This window comes from Barbatula barbatula (genome assembly GCF_947034865.1).
Source record: "Barbatula barbatula genome assembly, chromosome: 18".
Lineage (NCBI taxonomy): Eukaryota > Metazoa > Chordata > Actinopteri > Cypriniformes > Nemacheilidae > Barbatula > Barbatula barbatula.
Window position 1 is genome coordinate 1,747,759 of NC_136781.1, and position 22,439 is coordinate 1,770,197.

The following is a 22,439-nucleotide window of genomic DNA, read 5'->3' on the forward strand; positions in this document are numbered from 1 at the left end:
GAGAGAGAGGGGATTAAGTAGATTCTTCAAAACTTATAATTAGAGAGTTTTAGCACTCAAGCTTGAAGAGGTCACTTGTTTAGTGGCCTTTACTAAACATAATTTCTCGTCCCCTTGAAAACGAAACAATTACATTGAAGAGAAGGGCAACTGATTTAAAGCAGTAGTTTACAAAAAATATTGTCCAGTGAGACTGTCATTAAAGTAAAATAATTACTTGTGCTCTTTATTCTAGCTGGTATTCAGCAGATATCTTTAAAATAAAGTGCTCATATTGATCTGGGGTGCATTTGCCGAACAACAACATTACTGTCTGGTTAACCGCCATAGTACGATGCATATTTGGAGATACTAACTACCTAGTCACGAGTGTTTCAATAAAACATAGTAACGTTGTCTTACATTTGTCGTTTGAACCATGTTGGTTTCACGCCGTGTCTACACCGGACGCGACAGGAGCGATTCAACATGACATCCTGCTTGTTCTTAAGAGGTTTGTTGCGTCGTGCCGCGCCGCATTCCGTGTGGACAAAATGTTAAATTCGAATGCGTTTCTAATGTGTTTTGTCGTGTCGCATCGCGCCGGTCGCGTCCGGTGTAGACACGGGGTAGCAATAAAGTTGATGACATCACACAGGTGGTGAAGTAAAATCGTCAACCAGTTAATCCCTCATAACAATTTGATGTATTATTATTACTCTAAATAACGCATTCTGCAATTACTTTTTGTGCATTTTCGTTGTTATATTTCAAGATGATTCATTTCCTCCTACGTTACTCCACCTAGGGATTCTCCAGGGTCCTAAAGTACGTCGTTTTTGGGCAGGAGTAACGAAATACATGTAACTGTATTTCATTCAGTTACTTTTAAATGGCTGGTAATCAAATTACAGTTACATCCAAACAGAATTTCAGATTACCAAAGTGATTACTTGGAATTTTAATGTCATTTATTTAATTACATTCATATAAACAGTGACATAAAATGTATGTAAACAGCAATCTGCTATTCTCTGACTCTTACAATCTGCAAAAGCATCCTAAACTACAGTTCTGCTCTCATTCTCTCTGCTTTTATTCCCCTGGTCGAATATGCAAAATATGAATCATTTTAACAAAATAAAAGGTTTCTGGGTTCATAGAAATTGCATGTTCAATTTATTTAGTACTGTCCTGAATAGGCTATTTCACATAATAGAAGTTTACATATACTTTACAAGATGGCTGAATTTATGTACATACATTTGAATCTTTATAGTCTATCGTTACCTGAATGATCAACGACTGTTTCATGTTCTGTGATAGTTGTTTGTGAGTGCCCTGTTTAAGTAATTTTTAAGGCAATTGCAACTATTTGTAACAGTGACTTTTTAACTATTTTTAACTTATTTTCTTATAATTGTGAGACACAATTGTGGACTATAATGTCCGATGAGGGAAAACTGTCAAACTGTCCTCTGTTTGGTGATCCCTTTGTTTTATGTACCTTATTCGTATTCCAAAGTATTCTAAAGTATTTGGATTAAGTGACAAAATTTGTGTAATGTAATGAAATACGTCACCGATGATTTTTTTAAACATGTATTTAGTAAACTGTAGTGAAATACAAAGTAACCTTCCCAGCCCTTGCTGTGTGCATGCGTACTGTGCTTTTCAAAAAACAGTGCTTTAATACTCTTGACAAACTAAAAGACTTGTATATATGAAAAATGATGGATATAGAATGCACTGTTTGTTGCTTGCTTAATATGGTGCTCTTGAGCAAAATAAGTCATAATAATAAGGATCTATGCTTCTAACCGCAGCTCAAGAGCTGAAGTTCCAACCACGCAACTTTGCAATCCTGTTTGCGATTGATCGTTGAAACGATGGTTTCGGGAAACACTTGAATCGTTGAACTATACAGGTACGGTGGAACTTGCCACCAGAGTAAGCTAACAATGCTTTTGGGATACGCACCCCTGATCAATGGCTTAAACTGCCGTCTTCATGGCTGCATTTTTGTCACTGGGTTGTTAACTGGTAACAGGTGCGAAACACAGGTGTGGCCACACAGGTAGAGGATCTTTTCACCTGAGCATTTAGTAAGGGCATCTATAGTCATGCTACTATGTAATAGATGTGTCGTCTTGTTAACATATGGCATTATGAACATACAACCACACACACACATGCCCCCACACACATTCACATTATAGTTTTGATATATATAGCTAGTTCTAAATACTAAACATATGTCTAAAGCAGGTCACACACCGGACGAGAATCGCTGACTACATTCTAAGCTAAACTGTTTTTTTTGTGCATTTTTACAACTTAACATTTAATAAATGTGTATAGTGTTTTAACAAATGATAAGGTCTCCGGAGGGAATTTTCTATTTTTAGGTTTTAAATCATCCCTTAAAATATATAACACAGACACATTCAGTGAAAAGGAACAAGACTATAATCACGTCTGAATTGGTTTACTGCAGTTTTTCTTGGCATTTACTTTTTCTACAATAATGATTTTTAAAAGAGACATTATACAGCACGGTGCTGTTCAATCAGCTTTTATTAAAAGAGGAAACAAACACACAAAACTGTTTCAAGAACTCTTTCCAAGAACTTCCTAAAAACTAAGTATCACACTTAATATTGCAACAGGCACAATGACAACAAATGATATCATCCACCAGGAGTCCAAAAACACTGACTGCATTTCACATTGGTTTCCAAACAATCTGCTTATCAAACTCACACCACTGAGTGAACCAATTCAGAACTCTGTTGGTTGCGGTCAGCTGCACAGATATAACACACGTTTAACAAAAACTTGAAAATTAAATCTTTTTCAACCAAAAGCAACTACTGTAAAAGTAGTTTACGGCTATATTGTGGCAGTTACTGGTTACATTTTCAGGAAGTCATTTTAGTTGGTAACGAAATACATTTTTGAAAGAACGCTTTTATATCATCCGGTGCAGCCGCGTTGTGAATAAACGCCTGTGCAGACAGATGGCGGAGTTAATTTGCTCTTATCTGAGGGGCTTTGACATACAGCTGCAGAGATTGTATTCCTGATGGAGGTTCATCACTCCTGCATGTTTGCTTTCTGTGCCTGCAGCGCTGCTTAATTAAAATGAAACTGGGAATGTGGTTAAAAGAATTAATCTTTTTAAATGAGCAGTTTCAGTAAAGACAAATCCGGAGCGTGTGGGTATGCGTGTGTGTTGTGGAGGGAAGGACAGGAGCATATGTTGAGTGGGTGTTGTCTGTTCTATAGTTTAAAAACATCCTCTCGCTCTTCTCTCTGTGAGCTCGTTCCCAAAGCTCAGAAACATCTTGCAGAAAGTGAGACATTAGCATCAGGAGCGTGTTGGGGAAGGTGTGTGTTCGCAGCTGGTGGGTGGACAGTGGAAAACTTCCAGCAGATTCGGGGGTGAATGGGAATGTTTGTAGAATGATTAACTGAGATCTTCAGCGATTCATCTCCTGCCAGAGTGGAGGATTATGGGTGTTTCATGATTCAACACAATCCCCTGGGTTGGAAAAGATGAGCGGATCAAATCCAAAACAAAAACCAACAATACAAAAACAAACAAACTACTGTATTTAGACATAAAGCACCAACACACTAAGGTGCATGCAAGGTAGTGGTGCGACAATATACCGGCAACGATAGTAACCGCCATATAAAACTGTGATTATCAATATTTTGATCAATATTAAGTAACAAGTGATAATATTGTAAAATGTTTAGCGCCTGTTTAACACAAAAGAAACAGATATCGTGATAATACCATTAGCCCAAAACATTTGTGCACGATAACTATGAACTGAATATCTGATATGTTTGAAAGTGACCTATTTGTCAGTTATGGTGAACCATACCTGAAATGCAACCTCTGCATTTAACCCATCCAGTGAGTAGTGAACACGCACAGCAAGTCGTGAACACACGTACACCCGGAGCAGTGGGCAGTTATCACTGCAGCGCCCGGGGAGCAAGTAGGGGTAAGGTGCCTTGCTCAAGGGCATCTCAGTCGTTACCTGCCGGCCCTGATGATCGAACTGGCAACTTTCTTGTCACGAGTCCGACTCTCTAAACATTAGGCCACATCTGCCTTGCAAAGTTTTCTCTGGATGTAGTTTCCCTCGGAAAGTCTCATATTGCTTTTTTCCTCTAAGGCCCAATGAAGAAAGATGTGTGCGTGTGTGCCATTCCCATATTGTGCCATTCCCAATGCAAAATGCATCAATTATCATGATAATACCATTACAGTAAAACTCTGGGACACGACAACCGCAAAGAAAAAAACTAGGATATTGTGACAGCCCTAATGAAAAAAGCAATAGATATATAGCTTCAGCGCAAGTTCTGCCGGGAAGACTCAATCTCGCATCATCCACTACCAATCAACACCTAACGAATCACCTCCCAACATGGAACATAAAAGATCGGCACTTACCCCTTTCTACGTCCACAGTCGAAGCAACAGTGATTCGCCCCCATCCTCCCCACCACCACCAGGAGGTCCCTGTCCATATAACCCCAAGGGGGGTTGGCTACGCCCCCGCCTTCATCTTAAGGCAGGAAGTGGAGGACTTCTTGGCCCTCTGGATGCGAGCCACGGACAGGGCCTACTCCAAAGAAACTCAATAATCATATTTACCATAACCATATATTCTGTTTACCAGCTGTTTAATAAATGTTCAATACTCTACATTTTGCCTCCCGAGTCTTTCTGGTAGAAATTATGATAATATCATTATTGTGAAACTTTTGGACACGGTAACCATGAACTGAAAATGTGATCTGATTTTAACTGATCCACAGGAACATACTCCCAACACATAGTTCTTTAAAATGTGCAAATGTACAGTAAATAATGGTTTTAAGACTGATAATAACCCAAGATGCTTGAATGGACTAAATGATAAATAGCTGTCTGGACGGACAGCGGAATGGAAAGTTGAATAGCGGACAGATGAAGTCCCGTCAGCCCACAAGCTGTTTGTTTTAGTGTGTCTTCTCAGAGTTTGTAAGATCTTGCTCTGGGACACGTGGCACATGGCCTTTTTCTTCTAAAGCATCTGTGCACGACACCTCTAGGTCCTGATGAGATCTGTGTGTGTGAAAGCAACTGCAGGCCACATATATGATTAGATGTTTCATCTCACAGAGTTTGATTAATTAATTGGCTTGCAGTCAACGAAAGAAAAAAGAGAGAAGAAGAGAGAGAGAGAGAGAGAGAGACTGCAGTTATCCTCTGTGCTCTATCAGTAAGTGCAGAACTAACAGAGGGAAACACTGATAACAAGAATGATTCATTAATTAGCGTTGCCTTCCTTTGTCTCTTTTCAGGCTCACTGTGTTGAACTTTGAGCTCTTTTTACTTCCTTTAATCAAAATACCATGTAATCCACAAAGCCGCCGGCTGATGGTGTGTTTGTGTGTGTGTGTGCATGCTCAGCTCTTCTGATAATTCATGAAGTTTGGCAACAATGCAAATTCATGTTCACACACACACACACACCCTCCCATAAGGAATTGCACAGGCACTGCATGTTGGCACTGCTGAATTATGGGTAAGTATAAAGTAGGACATCCAAAGACAGAACACTTCTCTAAAGAAGTCACCTTTAACGCTCATAATCGCAATCTATCTCAGGTGTTCCAGTCCTAAAACAACTGGGATCTGTAACAAACTTCCATCAAACTTAGCAACAGCCCGGAGCACCTTAACAACTAGGTATAAACAGCCCACACCGGCAACCACTAAAATCTTTTAAGTGGGTCACTATTTGAGCAATAGTACAGTTATAATCTGAGACATTAAAGTATGACTTGGTATCACATTTTTCTGATGTGTAATGTAATGAAAACTCACTGGGTAGATTATGTACAGTATCAGCATTCAGGGTGAGGCACAGACACAAGAATATCATTTAAACTGGTAGTGAGAGACACAGATATGTCTGACCTTTCAATAAAATGTTCATAAGAAAGAGTCACATCCTCTGATGGCATTTACTCTCATGCATTCAATAATAAATGATAGACAAACTTGACATTCACACACGTTCTACTTAAAGTACGCAAACATCAACAGAAATGTGTTTCTGAAGACAACGGAGAGAAAATAAACACGGATGAAAAAAAAGTGAATTGAAGGTTAGTCATCATCTCAGTTAGCTTACATGAGGCGGGCATCTTGAAAAATACGATTACTTTAAAAAAAAATGTTTTACTTAAACTTAATTGTTTCAGACTGGATGAATAAACAAAGAATATTTATTTTAGAAGATATGATAACATCCAGCGAGAAACCAACCCATATGATGGAAAATAGAAATTGTTATCTAACATATGAATACACAAATGATCTGGACGTGAAACTGTGCTGGTGACAGTATTACTGTATCACACAGAAAACATCAATGACACACAAATAGCTCTGGATGTAGTTTTCCTCAGAAAGTCTCATATTGCTTTTTCCTCTAAGGCCCAATGAAGAAAGATGAGTGTGTGTATGTGCGTGTTATCGTGGTGTAAAGAGTGAAAAATGACTCCTCAGAACATAATGAGCATTCGTGTTTGCCACATACACATTCTCTCATCTTTCTACACTGTTTTTCTCAGGTAATCTCTCTATTCTTCACCTTTTTTCCCTGCTGTGAGTGAAAAGTGTATTTCTTCTGTTCTCAGATCATATTTCTCCCTGTCGCTGTCCCCTGTCCCCTGACATCCATCCTTTCACCCTAACGCACCTCCGCTCAGCTGCAGCGCTGTCCGTATCCCCTCAGCAGGAGAAGGTCTGTGAAACCTGCAGACACTTATAAGTTTGCACTTATATTCCTCTCAATATGTAGGTCCCTTAAGGAAGCTGATTCATCTGTGGAACTGAGAATTGATTAATCTGTAACAATGATAACAGATTCACCAATGACAATAAAAACTGATTCACTCATGACAATGATAACTGATTCAGCCATGACACTGAGAACATCTGTGACATTGAGAACTGAATTATCTATGACAATAAAAACAAATTAATCTATGACAATGATAACTAAATCCTCTATGACACTGAAAACTGATTCAACTGTGACTAGGGTTGCCAACTGTACCGTATTAGCCGGGACAACACATATATTGAGCTTGCATGATTTGACCCGTACCTGACTTTCACCGGTGACACTGAGAACTGATTCACATGAGACACTGAGAACTGATTCACCTGTGACACTGAGAACTGATTCACATGAGAACCGATTCACCTGTGACACTGAGAACTGATTCAGATGAGAACTTATTCACCTGTGACACTGAGAACTGATTCACCTGTGACACTGATAACTGATTCAGATGAGAACTGATTCACCTGTGACACTGAGAACTGATTCACCTGTGACACTGAGAACTGATTCACCTGTGACACTGAGAACTGATTCACCTGTGACACTGAGAACTGATTCACCTGTGACACTGAGAACTGATTCACATGAGACACTGAGAACTGATTCCCCTGTGTCACTGAGAACTGATTCACCTGTGAGACTGAGAACTGATTCACATGAGACACTGAGAACTGATTCACCTGTGTCACTGAGAACTGATTCACCTGTGACACTGAGAACTGATTCACATGGGACACTGAGAACTGATTCACATGAGACACTGAGAACTGATTCACCTGTGAGACTGAGAACTGATTCACATGAGACACTGAGAACTGATTCACCTGTGACACTGAGAACTGATTCACATGAGACACTGAGAACTGATTCACCTGTGACACTGATTCACCTGTGACACTGAGAACTGATTCACCTGTGACACTGAGAACTGATTCACCTGTGACACTGAGAACTGATTCACCTGTGACACTGAGAACTGATTCACCTGTGACACTGAGAACTGATTCACATGAGACACTGAGAACTGATTCCCCTGTGTCACTGAGAACTGATTCACCTGTGAGACTGAGAACTGATTCACCTGAGACACTGAGAACTGATTCCCCTGTGTCACTGAGAACTGATTCACCTGTGACACTGAGAACTGATTCACATGGGACACTGAGAACTGATTCACATGAGACACTGAGAACTGATTCACCTGTGAGACTGAGAACTGATTCACATGAGACACTGAGAACTGATTCACCTGTGACACTGAGAACTGATTCACATGAGACACTGAGAACTGATTCACCTGTGACACTGATTCACCTGTGACACTGAGAACTGATTCACCTGTGACACTGAGAACTGATTCACCTGTGACACTGAGAACTGATTCACCTGTGACACTGAGAACTGATTCACCTGTGACACTGAGAACTGATTCACATGTGACACTGAGAACTGATTCACCTGTGAGACTGAGAACTGATTCACATGAGACACTGAGAACTGATTCACCTGTGACACTGAGAACTGATTCACATGAGACACTGAGAACTGATTCACCTGTGACACTGAGAACTGATTCACATGAGACACTGAGAACTGATTCACCTGTGACACTGAGAACTGATTCACATGAGACACTGAGAACTGATTCACCTGTGACACTGAGAACTGATTCACATGAGACACTGAGAACTGATTCACCTGAGAAACTGAGAACTGATTCACATGAGACACTGAGAACTGATTCACCTGTGACACTGAGAACTGATTCGCCTGTGACTCTGAGAACTGATTCACATGAGACACTGAGAGCTGATTCACCTGTGACACTGAGAACTGATTCACATGAGACACTGAGAACTGATTCACCTGTGACACTGAGAACTGATTCACCTGAGAAACTGAGAACTGATTCACATGAGACACTGAGAACTGATTCACCTGTGACACCGATTCACCTGTAACACTGAGACAACATCAGATGAACCGGAAAAAAGGAAAAGAAACCAATTTTCACACTATTTTCCTTCCCTCTCTTTGGAAATCGCTTCCTGATGTCTACATCAATTTTCCAATTAAAGATTGTGTCAGTTCTCTAAAGTCATTAAAATACTGACATCAGAACTCACTATTAGACTGAACCTTCATCTCTGCTCAGATCTTACACCATAACACAGAGGGAGAGAAAGAGAGAGTATGACTGAGAGACAGACAGGTTTAGTTTGATGGGGATATTTTAAGCAAATGAACACAAACATGTTCAAACTAAATTACAACCCAAGAGGAAAATGTTACTGTTCATCCGGATACATATTAGAGTTACATTTCATTTAGGTATCAATACAGTTTTAGATGTTTCTCGAAGAAGGTGCAGTCAATGCTGTACGTGAGTTAACTATAACTATAGACGCATATGATAAATGTGGATCATTTCAAAAACTCTAGGAGGCAGATGTGAAATTTCTGGGGTAACTTTATAAGGAGAAACACGTGAGACGGTACTTCCCAAAATAAAGTTATTAAAGAAATCTCAATGATTTTCCTTCCTATGGGGAATAACACAGAACCTGATATGAACTCTGTCCAAACATGATCATCCTTCCATCTGTCCTTCTCTGTCTATTTTATGGCGACCTTGTCCTCGCAATGTCCATTGCTGTGTCCAAAACTCTAAATTCCCCATCACTTCATCTGTCCCCTTAGGAAGCACACACACATGAAAATCTTCAATTTTCTGTGTCCTTTATAAGCTTTGTTTGGACATCTAGTTCTTTAAATCAGACAATTTTTTGTAGTGCAGATTCAGATGTTAAAACAATATAAACAAATCAAGTATATCTATATTCAGTAGTGCCGTGACAGATCAATCACTACATTATCGACCGCTGAAAATTGACCACCCTGTCTGAACAAACAGAGCAGATTTCATCACGGGCAAAACAACAGTGTGAACAGTCAGCTTTCAAGATCATATCGGAAAAACAAATCAGATTTCTGTACAGTGTAAACAAAGCCCTGGTCTCCAGTCTGAATGTCATTTCTGTAGATTTGATCTTGTACAGCGAAGTATCCAAACCAACAGGAAATGACTTACCTGTTTTCTCATTGTGTGCTTTGATGACTTCCTGTGATGGCAGGCAGGGACACGGACCCTCACACTTCACAGAGATACTCTTGCTGGAGCTGCACGCCTGGAATTCAAGTTTACACTGTGGAAAGACAGAGAGGATTCTGGGTAATGCTGTTCATCTGCAGACAGGAAATGTGATAATTAGACGTTAGAATGTGGTGTATCAGCACAGAAATGTGTGCGTTGCAGTTTATTAGCACACTTGGTTTTCCCCGAAGGACCTTTCCTATTTAATAGAGAGAAATATGCAGTATAACTCTTTCTAAATGTGGATGTGCAATGTGAAAGATTACATTTTATAATTTAGGGCGCTTTCTCACCTTTAGTTCAGATGATTTGGTCTGGACCAATGGCAAAAAATGATACATTGTAGCATTTTTCAGCGGTGTTGCTTCCTTTTAACACCACAATGATTGCTTTGGTCCGAACCAGAACCAAAATGCAGTCACGTGACGACATCCACATCACTCGTTGGCAAGAGAACGTATTTCCTAAACTGCTTTTTTAAACGAAATAAACTCACAGTCAACATCTCGTGTCAGATGTGGTAACGTTAGCCCAGTCATTTGTGCTAGCATCAATTGCGACATCGTTAGACCATCGTTGTCTGTGAGCTGCCATGCTAGTGCAAACTGTCAATAAACACTTGACATCATTCCATAAGGCACAGCGCTGACCACAGCAACTGGTTTAGTTCAAAAAAGTGCAGTACTTTTTGCATTTGGGTCTGTTCGAGGTCGAATCACGTTCTCAGCACATACGGACCGCTCCAGGGTTCATTTGTTTGCGTACCGACGGCACCTCTTCAAGGAGGTCTCTGTACGCTTATTTGGTCTGCTTTTGGTGCGCACTCGAGTGTGATCGCTGCATTCACACCTTCCCAAACCAACCGCACCAAGAGGAACTTCAAACTTGCTTAATTTAATTGAATAAAAGTTTTTTTTTTGTCAAATATCATAGGTTTTCATGCAATATGTATTTGCTCATACTTCTTCTATCTGTCCATTTTTCACTACAGGCTGCAATGTCCCTCTCTCCCCATCTCATCCATTTGATTTCATTCTGGATGAAGGGAAGGAAATTGAGTGGGTGGGTTCAAAAAAGTGAGGTCACAGGCGGGAGGCACAGGTTAGGCTGGAGGTTTAGGCCTTTCTCTCTGTTCTGGAGCTGGGGGGAGGAGAGGGCTGCAGGATTTGAGAATCCAATATCAACAGCAGACACAGTTCATCCACATCACCATCCATCACACCACACTACATCATTTACACCAGGAGAGAGCGGGAGAAGTGGGGGACGATATTGGAATTTTTGCTTCTTTGGGACAAAATGATCTTGCTTCTGATGGTGTTCAAGTGAACCTTGAGAGATCACATTACATTTATTCTTCACCTGAACATCTTGACCTCCACACACAAAGTGATTCCGGTCAGATCGGTATATTAGTATCCTGAAACATCAGGATTATTCTCATTGGCTGCTTGAAAGCTTTCACATATATACATGTATAGTGTGCGGAGTCAGCCACCCTATTCACATTTGACACTGCTCTCTGGTTCATTTCATATATTAAATAAAACACATTTTAACACAAACACAATAATGATTAAACTAACACTAAACAATTTGAGGCGGTTTAGGTTAAATCAGGACTATTTTTAACTACCACATCACCATGTAGAAATTTGGTCTGATGACCATATTACGTCCCAACTTTTGAAAACTTACAAGGATGGCGCAATATTTTAATTTCAACTCAGGGAAGGGGTTTAATATATCTGTGGACCAGTGCCGGGTTAAGGTAAAGAAACTCCAATTGCGGGACATCACTGATGTGCATTTTGAGCCAAACGAGGGCACTGGTGTATTTTAAGATGCGAGCTCTGCAAGCTGTTTTCAGTTTAGACGGCTCTAACATTTATTTTAGTCTAGGACTGGCTAAAATCCTGTACGGGAAACCACCCATTAGTATTCATACTTTAAGGAAACGTTGTAAAAAATGTTTGCACCTTTAAACCATCAGTGGTCTGTTATAAATACTGTGGTAATTTTTTACCTTTGAGGAGTATGTGTGTCCATCAGAGCCGCACACTGGGTTGGAGTAAACAACAGGACAGGCCTTACAGTTCCCATGATTCATAGCACCCATCCAACGCTTATGGAGAACACTTCCTTTTCTGGCCTTAACGCTAGAGAGAGGAAAAAAGAGAAAATAACTGTGGAGGCTCGATGTGAGAAGTCCTTCTGGCTTATCTGATCACACACACAGGGGGTGAGGAATGTGACAAAAGACTATAATGCCACTTTTGTTCACAAATGTCAATATCTCTTAAAAAGCATAAAATCAGCGTGTTCATCTCAAGGAGACGAAATAAAGGATATCTCTTTCTGTGCATCTCTCGCTCTCTCTATCTGACTTTCGCTGTCCACAAGTGTCTGATGCCTTAATTCGGCTGACGGATATGGTTTGTAAATACTTCAGTCACTTTCTTTTATATCTGACATTATATTGTTGAATTACTTCTGACTTTCACTTAAAATAGTTTTTACGATGTTTATGGTCTCTGGTGTACAAATACACCTAATATTACTCCTATACAGTACACACAGTGTAATATTTATAGTGTCAACACAATCAAATCAGACTTTTGAATTGATTTAATGAAACAGGCATAAATAAATAATAGATAATGTATATTAATAAAATGATATACAGTATCAAACAATTTACCATTCATTTTATTACATGTATCTCTGGTGAAACAATTTGATATCACCATTAAAATCACTGGAAATATTTTTTGAAGAGAAAAAGTATGTCTGTCTGTCTGTCTGTCTGTCTGTCTGTCTGTCTGTCTGTCTGTCTGTCTCTCGTCCTCAGACGCCCTCTCTCTCTCTGTTAAAAGTCTCTCTTAAGTGCTTTTCGGCGGGCAATCTTCAAGCAGACGCTTTTATCTCTTCACGGGGATCCGCTGCTCTATGTTACAATATAATGGAGTATATTACACAGTATTATGGTACATTACAGTGATCCGCAGTTCATTGCATTATATTGCTAAAGTAAATTAGCAATATCAGCTCCACACTGCTGTGTTAAATCTTTTTCTGATCAGTCTTAATGGGAAAATAGTTTCATACAATCAGCAAATTTTTCAGAATTACACTGAATTTACGGTTTAAATATAAATACTAAAAATTCAAAATCCGTCCAGAAACCAAGAGCCGGATTTTGACCGTTTACCATATTGAAACCCATTCACTGAGAATTTCTTCCACAATTATTCCAAAAACTGTAAAAAGTCGGCCGATTCTATGTGGACTTATTTATGAATTATTAATGCATTTTATGTGGTTGAGCATAATCAACCATGCATCGTAATGCATTCGTATAATTCACACAAGACTTCATTAATGCAGCATTCAAAGATGAACTATTCTAGCGCTCGAGAAGCTGTGCAACTTACCTGTGCAGTGCTGGCTTGTGATTGGTGCAAATGGCCGTCTGGAAATCGTGACTCACACACACTTTGTGAGGTGGACAATGAACCTTCATACAGGGATCTTTAGTGCTGTCAAGACCTGAGAGAGAGAGAGAGAGAGAGAGAGAGAGAGAGAGAGAGAGAGAGAGAGAGAGAGAGAGAGAGGGGTGTATTAAAAGATGAAACTAAGCTTAACTTGGCCTAGTAACCTGCATGCTAGCATCGTTCTCCAAACACTTTCCTTAAAAAAGACTTCTATTGTTTTTATACTGACCTAATGCTATTTTCTTCACTTAACACACCTCACAGCCCTTCACAGCATCTTCACATTTACAAATAAGCACTTGGTTTAATAATCAGTTGGCAAATGGTGGCTGGTCCCCACAATGTATGTGTTAACTATCCTTATATTACCCACAGTAGAAGCTACACCCCACACTGATGTTTTATATTCATGTTATTCTCAGTTTTTTCTGTCAGAGGAGAGTCAGTGAGATGGAAGTAAAGAAAGAAACCGAGTGTGATGAGGACAGGAGAGCTGGACTCCAGCAAACACACAGGAGAAACAATGCAGCAGCCTTCTGGCAAATGTTTTATCATCGCACACACACACACACACACACACACACGCACACAAAACGCACAAGGCTGACTTTGAGGAATAGCTTAGTTCTTGACAATGAGAAGAAGAGAAGAAACACTGTTTTCTCTCACACACAAACACTGCTGAAAGAGAATGAAGATGAGGAGGGATTGTGTATGAAGATCATTACAATAACGCACGAGGCATTCATCTCAGCCAAATCAATTATAATGCCTGCACACATAAGCACACACATGCATGCACACATGCTACGGCGTCTCTACGATGATGACGATAAAGTGAATACACAGCAAAACGTCAGAAATCCAGCACTGCAACCCAACGAGTTTGGAACAATGTAGTGAGCTAGATCAGAGCTTTAAATGTGTGTGTGTCAGACAACTCGACACAAGGATCTCCAGAAGAAGGTCACCTGAGAAGTGAAAGACAGCGGTAGATTCATCCGAGGTCAAACACTCCATCTCTCTCTGTGACCTTCATGTTTTTGTGTGCCTGCACGTCAGAGAAGCTGATGCCAACCTGCTGTTCATCTGGATTGCAGCCATGCCAACTGGTCTTCAACACACACGTGCACATCATTCAGAGCTTCGATCACTTGTGTTGATGAAATATGCAGCTCAAACTCATCTAATATTGTTCCAAACGTGTTTTGTTAGTCAATGGAAAATGAATAGAGCCGCTTTAAGAAGTTTGTTTTTTCTTTCTTTTATTAAAGCAGTTGTGCAGTACAGCTTCACATCATTCCTAATATTAAACCTTCACTTTAGTAAAATTACAGTCACATGCCGCCTCATTTATCTAATAGCTGTATTGTGCTGAATCTATCAAACTTTCTCTTCTGGTACTATTATATAAGATAGCATAGGTGTGTGTGTAGAGACAAACATGCTCCGTTGATGGAGTTCAGCTCGCTAAAGTTTGTAACGGAGGCAATGATTTGATTTTTCCCGCGTATGAGATTTAGACAATGATGGTGTATCAGAGAAAGAACGAGAGATGAGGCTCTTTAATTGTGTAGAAGGGGAACGTTAGGACACCATTATATTACCAGAGAACACACACATACACACAAGGACATTTTCATGTTTTTTACATACGTTTGTAAAGCTTGTAGAAGACTTAATAGAGTGAATCTCACAAAAAAAAAAACATACGCTTGCGTCACATAATAAAGTATTAATCTAGTGAGGTGAGTGAGTGTATAAGGTACATAAAATGTACAGGTACACATACACCTACCAATGATGCGAGTCTATTGTGTATTCGTTCCTTTCATTCAGTCGTTTTTCTATTACAACAGAAAACAGGTCATTCATATTCAGAGACGAACCCCAACACTTCTGCCACTGCAGGGTATGAACGTGGGGAATGAAAATAAGAAGGTGGGATAGATCCTGCCTGATAAATGTGATGAGAGAGAGAGGACAGCTGATATTTACTTCATCACACTTTTGATTCCAGGCCTGAATGAACAAATTCAACTCCTGTTTAACCAAGCAGACGATTCTAATCGACAAACAGGGGACAGATGTACACACTCACAAACTTTGTATATGGAGACAATTATGACCATACTGCACAGTGTATACTATATACTGCCTTTATAGGAGCCGCATGGCTCAAAAATAATATATTATTAATAACTGTATATACCTCCAAATTTGTATTCATCATTCATCATTTTCTAGATGTATTGTGGCCATTCAATTTCAACAGAATCAAACCGCAGGAGAGACAAAGTCATCTAACAGCAATGTGAAAGACATGACAAGATACATAAAACTGTGATAAAAATGATCACAAAAAAAATTTAAATACAGGTAGAAATATTCCTGTTATATTGTGTAAGTTGTAAGTGAATGTGGACTTGTTTTCTTTGCAGTATTTGAGATCTGAAAAATACATAGCATCATTTCTGTTATTATTGGTTTCTTTAGTTTTCATTTTATGCAAATAAATGCAAATAGAAACTACATTTTTATTTAAAATGTGGTAGAAATACTGTTAGTATTTCACATTATTAAACAAAAATGATAATTCTACCTAAACATACCAATAAATAGTAAATTCAGAAAAACTTTAAATAATTTTCTCTTGTAGTCTATTTAAGGTCTGATTTATTTTCTAATTCCTTTGTATTTTATTCTAAATTTAAATTGTAAAATACATCTTAACGTTTATCAATCTATTCAGATAAAGGAATAAAACAATAACTGTACAAATTCTATTGCCATCCATTAAAAACCCAATATAAAAAGCTGTTAACCAATAAAACCATCATAAAAGTCTATAATTTAGTGTGTTTTGGTTCTTATTCCAGTAGGGTTTAATGGTTCCACTGGTTACCATCCACCAGATAACACACCATTAAATCTCAACACATTAACAGTAGAGACCCACAGAGACCATTAAAGTTTCCATTAAAACCCAAAATCCACTGATGGTTTCTTTTTCACAATGGTAGGTAAAGTTAAGCAGCTCTGTCGTACAAAACGCAGATCATCAGGATATTCTGTAAATACAGGAAATGTTCAGTTTACAGCAAATCATGCAAAACTACTACAGTAGTGTGCCATGGTGAACAAACCCGACTTTTTCTCAAGCTCCCTATCTCTTTCTCATCCTTCATTTCTTAGGAACACACTTCATTCTTTATTCATCTGTCTATCGTCTGTTCAGTGATATACTGTCCACATTCATCTCTGTCTGATGTGTTTCATTGCAGGGGAGAGTGAGTGATGAGAAATTCATTTCACTGAAAAATAAAACCCGTCTGCACTCGTTTGTCTGATGGTGATTCCTCCTCCATCATATGCTTCTCATGGCATCGCTATGGAAACCCGCTGCGCCTCGGGCCCGCAGAGGAACACACGTTTTATCATTTTTATGGGTGGAATTAAAAGAGAGATTGATTCTCAAACTGGCCTGATTTGATAGTCAGTAAATTAATTCTATAAAAGTGTGACATGGCTTCATATGTTGCCCTACAGCTGTTTGTGTGCACGCATCACATGATAAATAACGTCGAACACCGTGTGAGGAAAACACTCCTGACTCCTGTTTGGGACAGCGTTATCTGCACAGAAACAAATAGAAGATATATTCCATATATGATAAGATATTGTAATAAACTTAGTTCTTGAATGTATTGATTCTGTGTGTAAACTGCATCTCAGTTTGTACCGTGTCAGATTTGTCAATGCACCTGCACACCACCTACACCTCTTTAACATGCGCTATCGACCCTGCAGCAGACCGAATGTGATTCATCGAGTCTCGCTGGAGATGTGAAGTGTAGCACATCTGCGATCAGGTAAAATCTCATTGCCGTAGTCACATCCCCTCATTTCACTGGGGCGTGTTAAAGCGAACACTCTTTCTGCTTTTATTTAAAAATCTGTTGTTAGTGTGGCAGGATGAATGAGACTAAATTAGACCATCAGGATTCCGGCATCAACACCTGCTATTACCCAATCAGAACGAGTCTGAATGTTAGCTAATGGCCAATCAGCTCGCACTGAAATCGAAATGTCACCTGGTAAACAAATAATCATTTAGATTAGAGCTTCTCTTCTCATACACTAAGCTATAATCTTCTTTAATATCATGCTGTGGTGCTTTGTAGTAAATATACAACCTTGATAAGAGGCTCACACATAAACGCACACACACGGTACATGCTCTCTACATTAGGGCGTCTGCCTACCAAATACCATCTGTGCCATCTGCAGACTTTGGCGTCAACGGGGCAATCAGGTGTCGATCAAATCATTCAGCGAGAGAGAGAGAGAGAGAGAGAGAGAGAGAGAGAGAGAGAGATTGACAGAAATGAAAACAAGATTAAAGGTCTAGTTTACTTTCTTAATGCACATTCCTGATCTTAACATAAATATGAATCAGTAAATTAGTCTTTGTAAAAATTTACTGAAGAAAAAAACACCAAGTTCACAGAGAGAGCCTGAGTATTAATAATGTTCGACCCTACAAGAGCAAAACGGCCTCTAGAGACGATGAATTAGACAACACTTAATATACACCACAACACTTGAGTCTCTGTTATGAGTGTCTGTGTGTGTCAATGGCCTTCAGAAACAGATTAAAGAGCCATTTCAAGATTTCATTGGAGTGTCACATCCCCTCTGGAAACACAGGACTCTTGTGACGGAAACATTTTAATGAGACTATATTCTAGACGCAAAACTCAAGCAACAAAAATGCTGCTACACAAATATAAACAGATCTGAAACATGTCATCACACACATTCTGCTCTCACTGACTGACTAAACCTGTCACCAAAATCACAGCTTTCTCCTCTGTGGTCCAGTGTTTGACAACCATGACACGATGTGATGGTTTGGGGTTTATTCACTGTGTTTAGTCTAACGTCAGAAAACTTCAGTTAGATGTTATTTTCAACCAAAAAAGGAAAAATCCAAACATTTGATTAAACCAACTCAGACATTGATATATTTATCCCAACAATGGGTTAAAACAACCCAGCCTACAGTAGGTTACTTCATAACATTTACATTTACTGTATGATTTAGCAGACACTTTTATCCAAAGCGCCTTACAGAGCATTCAGGCTTATACATTTTACCAGTATGTGCGTTCTCTGGGAATTGAGAATTGATCTTTAACACTGCTAACGCAACGCTCTACCACTGAGCCCCAGGAACATGTACAACCCAACGTTTGGTCCCTTTTAGACCCAAATAACCCATCTCAAGAGTGTCCCCAGCATCTCCCGCACACTACACCCATCACTCTTCATTAGAGTATAAATGCATGCACACTTATGTATGCCTCAGATTTGCACATGACCTCATTCTTTGCATCATGATAGCAGGCACACTGGAGATGCTGTGAAGTATTCTATAGGCTATAGGCGTATGTAAATCAGCATCTGGATCACTCGTGAAATCTTTATGGTCAGTGATTGGACGATATGAACCTCCATAAAGAAATGAGAAGTGGGTGTGATAAAGAGTGTGTGTGTGTAATGAGGGTATGTGTAGAGGAAGGCTAATCCATCATACAGCTTAGCAGGAGCTGTCACCACACACGCAGATGCACACACACACGGATGCGCACACGCACGCATGCAGACACGTGCACACACACATTCTCTAATACACCTTTTCTTCTTATTCCTTTATGGAGGTTCATACGGTCCATCGACAGCACAGATTTTTTTACTGTATAGATTTGACCTTTTTCCCATTAGATTTACTAAAAGTTGCTCTTTTTTATTTGTCAAGTGTTGCAGCACAATGCTTTTGTATTTTAGAGTGCTGGTTGTGTTAACATGCTTGTCAGGACATTGCTGTCCCCACCGCTCTTTGATATCCTAATGCCTTTGAAAACACCACTAATAAAAACTCTTCCTCTCTTTCTTTCACTCTCTGTGGAATTTCTGAGCTGGTACAAAAGGACACAATTTAAAAATAAAATTAATGTTGACCCAAAGGAACAAAAATAATACATTTTAAACAGGTAAGAACTTACAGCTTTAATTCAGAGCCTTATGGGCAAGACTCTTGGTTTGGATTTATCCATCAGATCCCCAGAAGACACGCTCGCCTATAAAAGGATTATAGCGTGCTAACAGCTGTGGAAACCTTGAGCAGGAAACATAAGTATAATTCCACATTTAATTAAAGTATTAAAATGATAAACGCTAGGGATGTTCAGACGCCGCAGGGGTGGAGGGATGGGATTTTAACCAACACGCACAGCCTTAAATGAAAAACCCTCTAGGACACCAGGGATGGGTAGAATGTTTCCCTCCTTCACCGCTGCACCATGGGACTTCATCTCCAAACACTACTGAATATTCATGAGCCGCACAATGACTATTGGCCAGCTAAGAGCATTCATTTAAAGGGGTTTGCTCTAAGTGAAGAGTTTCTTCTTTTCGTGAAAATAATGTTTGGAGAAGCAGAAGAGATTTCAAATAGCCAGAGGAAAGAGCTTCAAAGAAAGAGAGAGAACGAAAGAGGAAAACTTTCTAAGAAGTGTGACACTCATGCACATAAAATGAACAATGCAACAAACAAACAAACAAACAAAAACTAACTTTAGGGAAAAACCCCTCGAGTTGTTCATTTTTCTAAATCTTTAATGTCATTATTAATTATTTTAATAAGGAAATGTTAACATAAAATTAAACGACTACACTTTTTGCTGTAAGAATTGTATATGGTGATTAATGTGAAAACATTATTGTTACATTAGTTTTTCATGTTTCTAGTGATGCTGTTGGTGTTACAGTAATTTTACGTTGACATTACAGATTAAATCAAAGTGAAACTGCACAGAAAATTATGTGTACTACTCTCTCTCTCTCTCTCTCTCTCTCTCTCACGCGCACGCACGCACACACACACACGTATAGGATAGTGCAATGTAAGTCACTTTGGATAAAAGCATCTGCCAAATGCCTAAATGTAAACACACACACACAGCTTGGATGTCTATCGAGGTCAAATACAATGTGCTCCAAAAATCCAAAACGTACACAGTATAGACATTAGAGAACATCAGACTGCTAACAAAAACCATTAACTCCAGACAACGGCCAGAACTGCGTGACAAGTGTGTGACATTCATTTGTAAATTGAAAAAAACGACAGAGAGAAAGAACACTTAATTAAAATCCAAAGTTCTGCGTACAATGATGAAAGAAACATTCAATTACACAGGTCACATGTCACTCGCCTGACGTCATACACTTTCAAAGGGTCACGTGTAATGAGAAGGGGCCAGCGAGAGGATTAAAAATGTGGGCAGAAGTTTGAGTAATGAATGTTCAGATGTGAAAGAGAGGCGGCTCTCGTGCTCTTAAAGAGACAGGCTCAGATTTACAGCTGAAAGAAAAGCAGAGAGCTGAGAGAAATTACTATTTCTGTCATTACTGGATGATTTATGCTCATACAAACAACTTTATCAACCACCCACACTCTTACAAAGAGAATAACTCAGTTTCAAAAGTTACTGAGAGCGTAGACAACGAGTTTTTAGAGAAAAATGTGACACACTTCTTGGATCACAACTGCTGCACATCGTTTGTAGGTTTACACTAAGAGCAAAAAAACTGTGAGATTAGGGCTGGGTGATATCAAATATGAGATATTATCACAATAACTGTGCTGAAGATATGGAATTTATCATTGAATACTATAGATTAAAGGGCACCAATACACAATTTTACCGGCCTTTTTATATCTCAGGAGTAGCGACAAACGGAACTGGTCATTATAAAAATGGAGACAGAAAGTGACACGTGTGAAAAGAGGAAAGAATTGAATTAAAAGTAGATTACATTCAGACGCTTGTGAGTCTCATTTACACAGTCACTTAAAATTAAGAGAACATTTAACATTTTAACCAAAAGCGGACCCGCTATAGTAAGTTTATATAGCAAGTAACATTTTCAACGTTCTGTCCAAGTGCTTTTTATATACTGTAGGATAAAAGAAAATCATCTTTTATTGTATTTTAAAGTTGTAAGATGTTAGGTATATATCGCACAACATATTGAGCCTCCTACATGCCACACAACATATTTATTTACAAGTTTGGCTGTACTTGAGAAGCTGTGGGCCCCAAATAAAAATGTTCTACCACAATAATAGTGAAATGTAAAATATTTTCACCATTAACAAAGGTTTGTGTAAAGGATAGAAGGATAAAAAAAATGTCATTAGTCCTGTATAAAATCAATGAAAGTGTAAGTGAAACAAAAGTGTGCGTACATAGCTGGACCACGGGCACTAAAATTCACACAGGGTGAGCAAGCGAGATATAAAATGGAAAGGAGAAAACGAGACAGAGAGAAGAGGGGAGAGGAGGACAGCGCATGTTTGTGTATTCTCTTATACCAAAGACCGTGAACGAAGCAATGAAGTATCGACTTTAACAAACCTGGAAAAACATCATGTAATGAGACTGCATTATTAAAACATTACATCACTGTTTGACTCCAAATAAAAAAGTACCCAATGATGTTGTGTTGTAGTTTTTTTGGGGGGGGGGTCAGTAAGCGTTTTATTTGACTGTTGTGTGCAGAATCACACAGCGACACGTTCAGTAATAAGGACATATTAGGGGCCACTGCGGCTCCGCTCAGGGCGTCTGCTCTCGCTTGCTCACACGAGGAGGGAAGGGGCATCTTGTCTTTGTGATAAATTGTAGAGGGAATTACTGCGGTAAAAGCACTCGTCTCTTTCATCCGCTGTTCCCTTCTCTCCACGCGTCAGCTCTAATTGGGGCTGGTGACGTCCACAGTCCAGTTACCTCTCCAGCGTTTCATTGATAAAGGAGT

At 39.2% G+C, this 22,439-nt stretch overlaps 1 protein-coding gene across 1 annotated transcript in view; it reads right to left on the bottom strand.

Moving 5' to 3' along the window:
- spock1 (SPARC (osteonectin), cwcv and kazal like domains proteoglycan 1) overlaps positions 1–22,439 on the bottom strand; it is an 83,421-nt gene that overhangs the window by 12,523 nt on the left and 48,459 nt on the right. The window contains exons 5-7 of the mRNA XM_079479365.1: positions 13,494–13,608; positions 12,086–12,218; positions 9,997–10,111 (exon numbers count right to left, since the gene is read on the bottom strand). Of these exons, the coding sequence (XP_079335491.1) occupies positions 9,997–10,111; positions 12,086–12,218; positions 13,494–13,608 (363 nt within the window). The remainder of the gene's footprint in view (positions 1–9,996; positions 10,112–12,085; positions 12,219–13,493; positions 13,609–22,439) is intronic.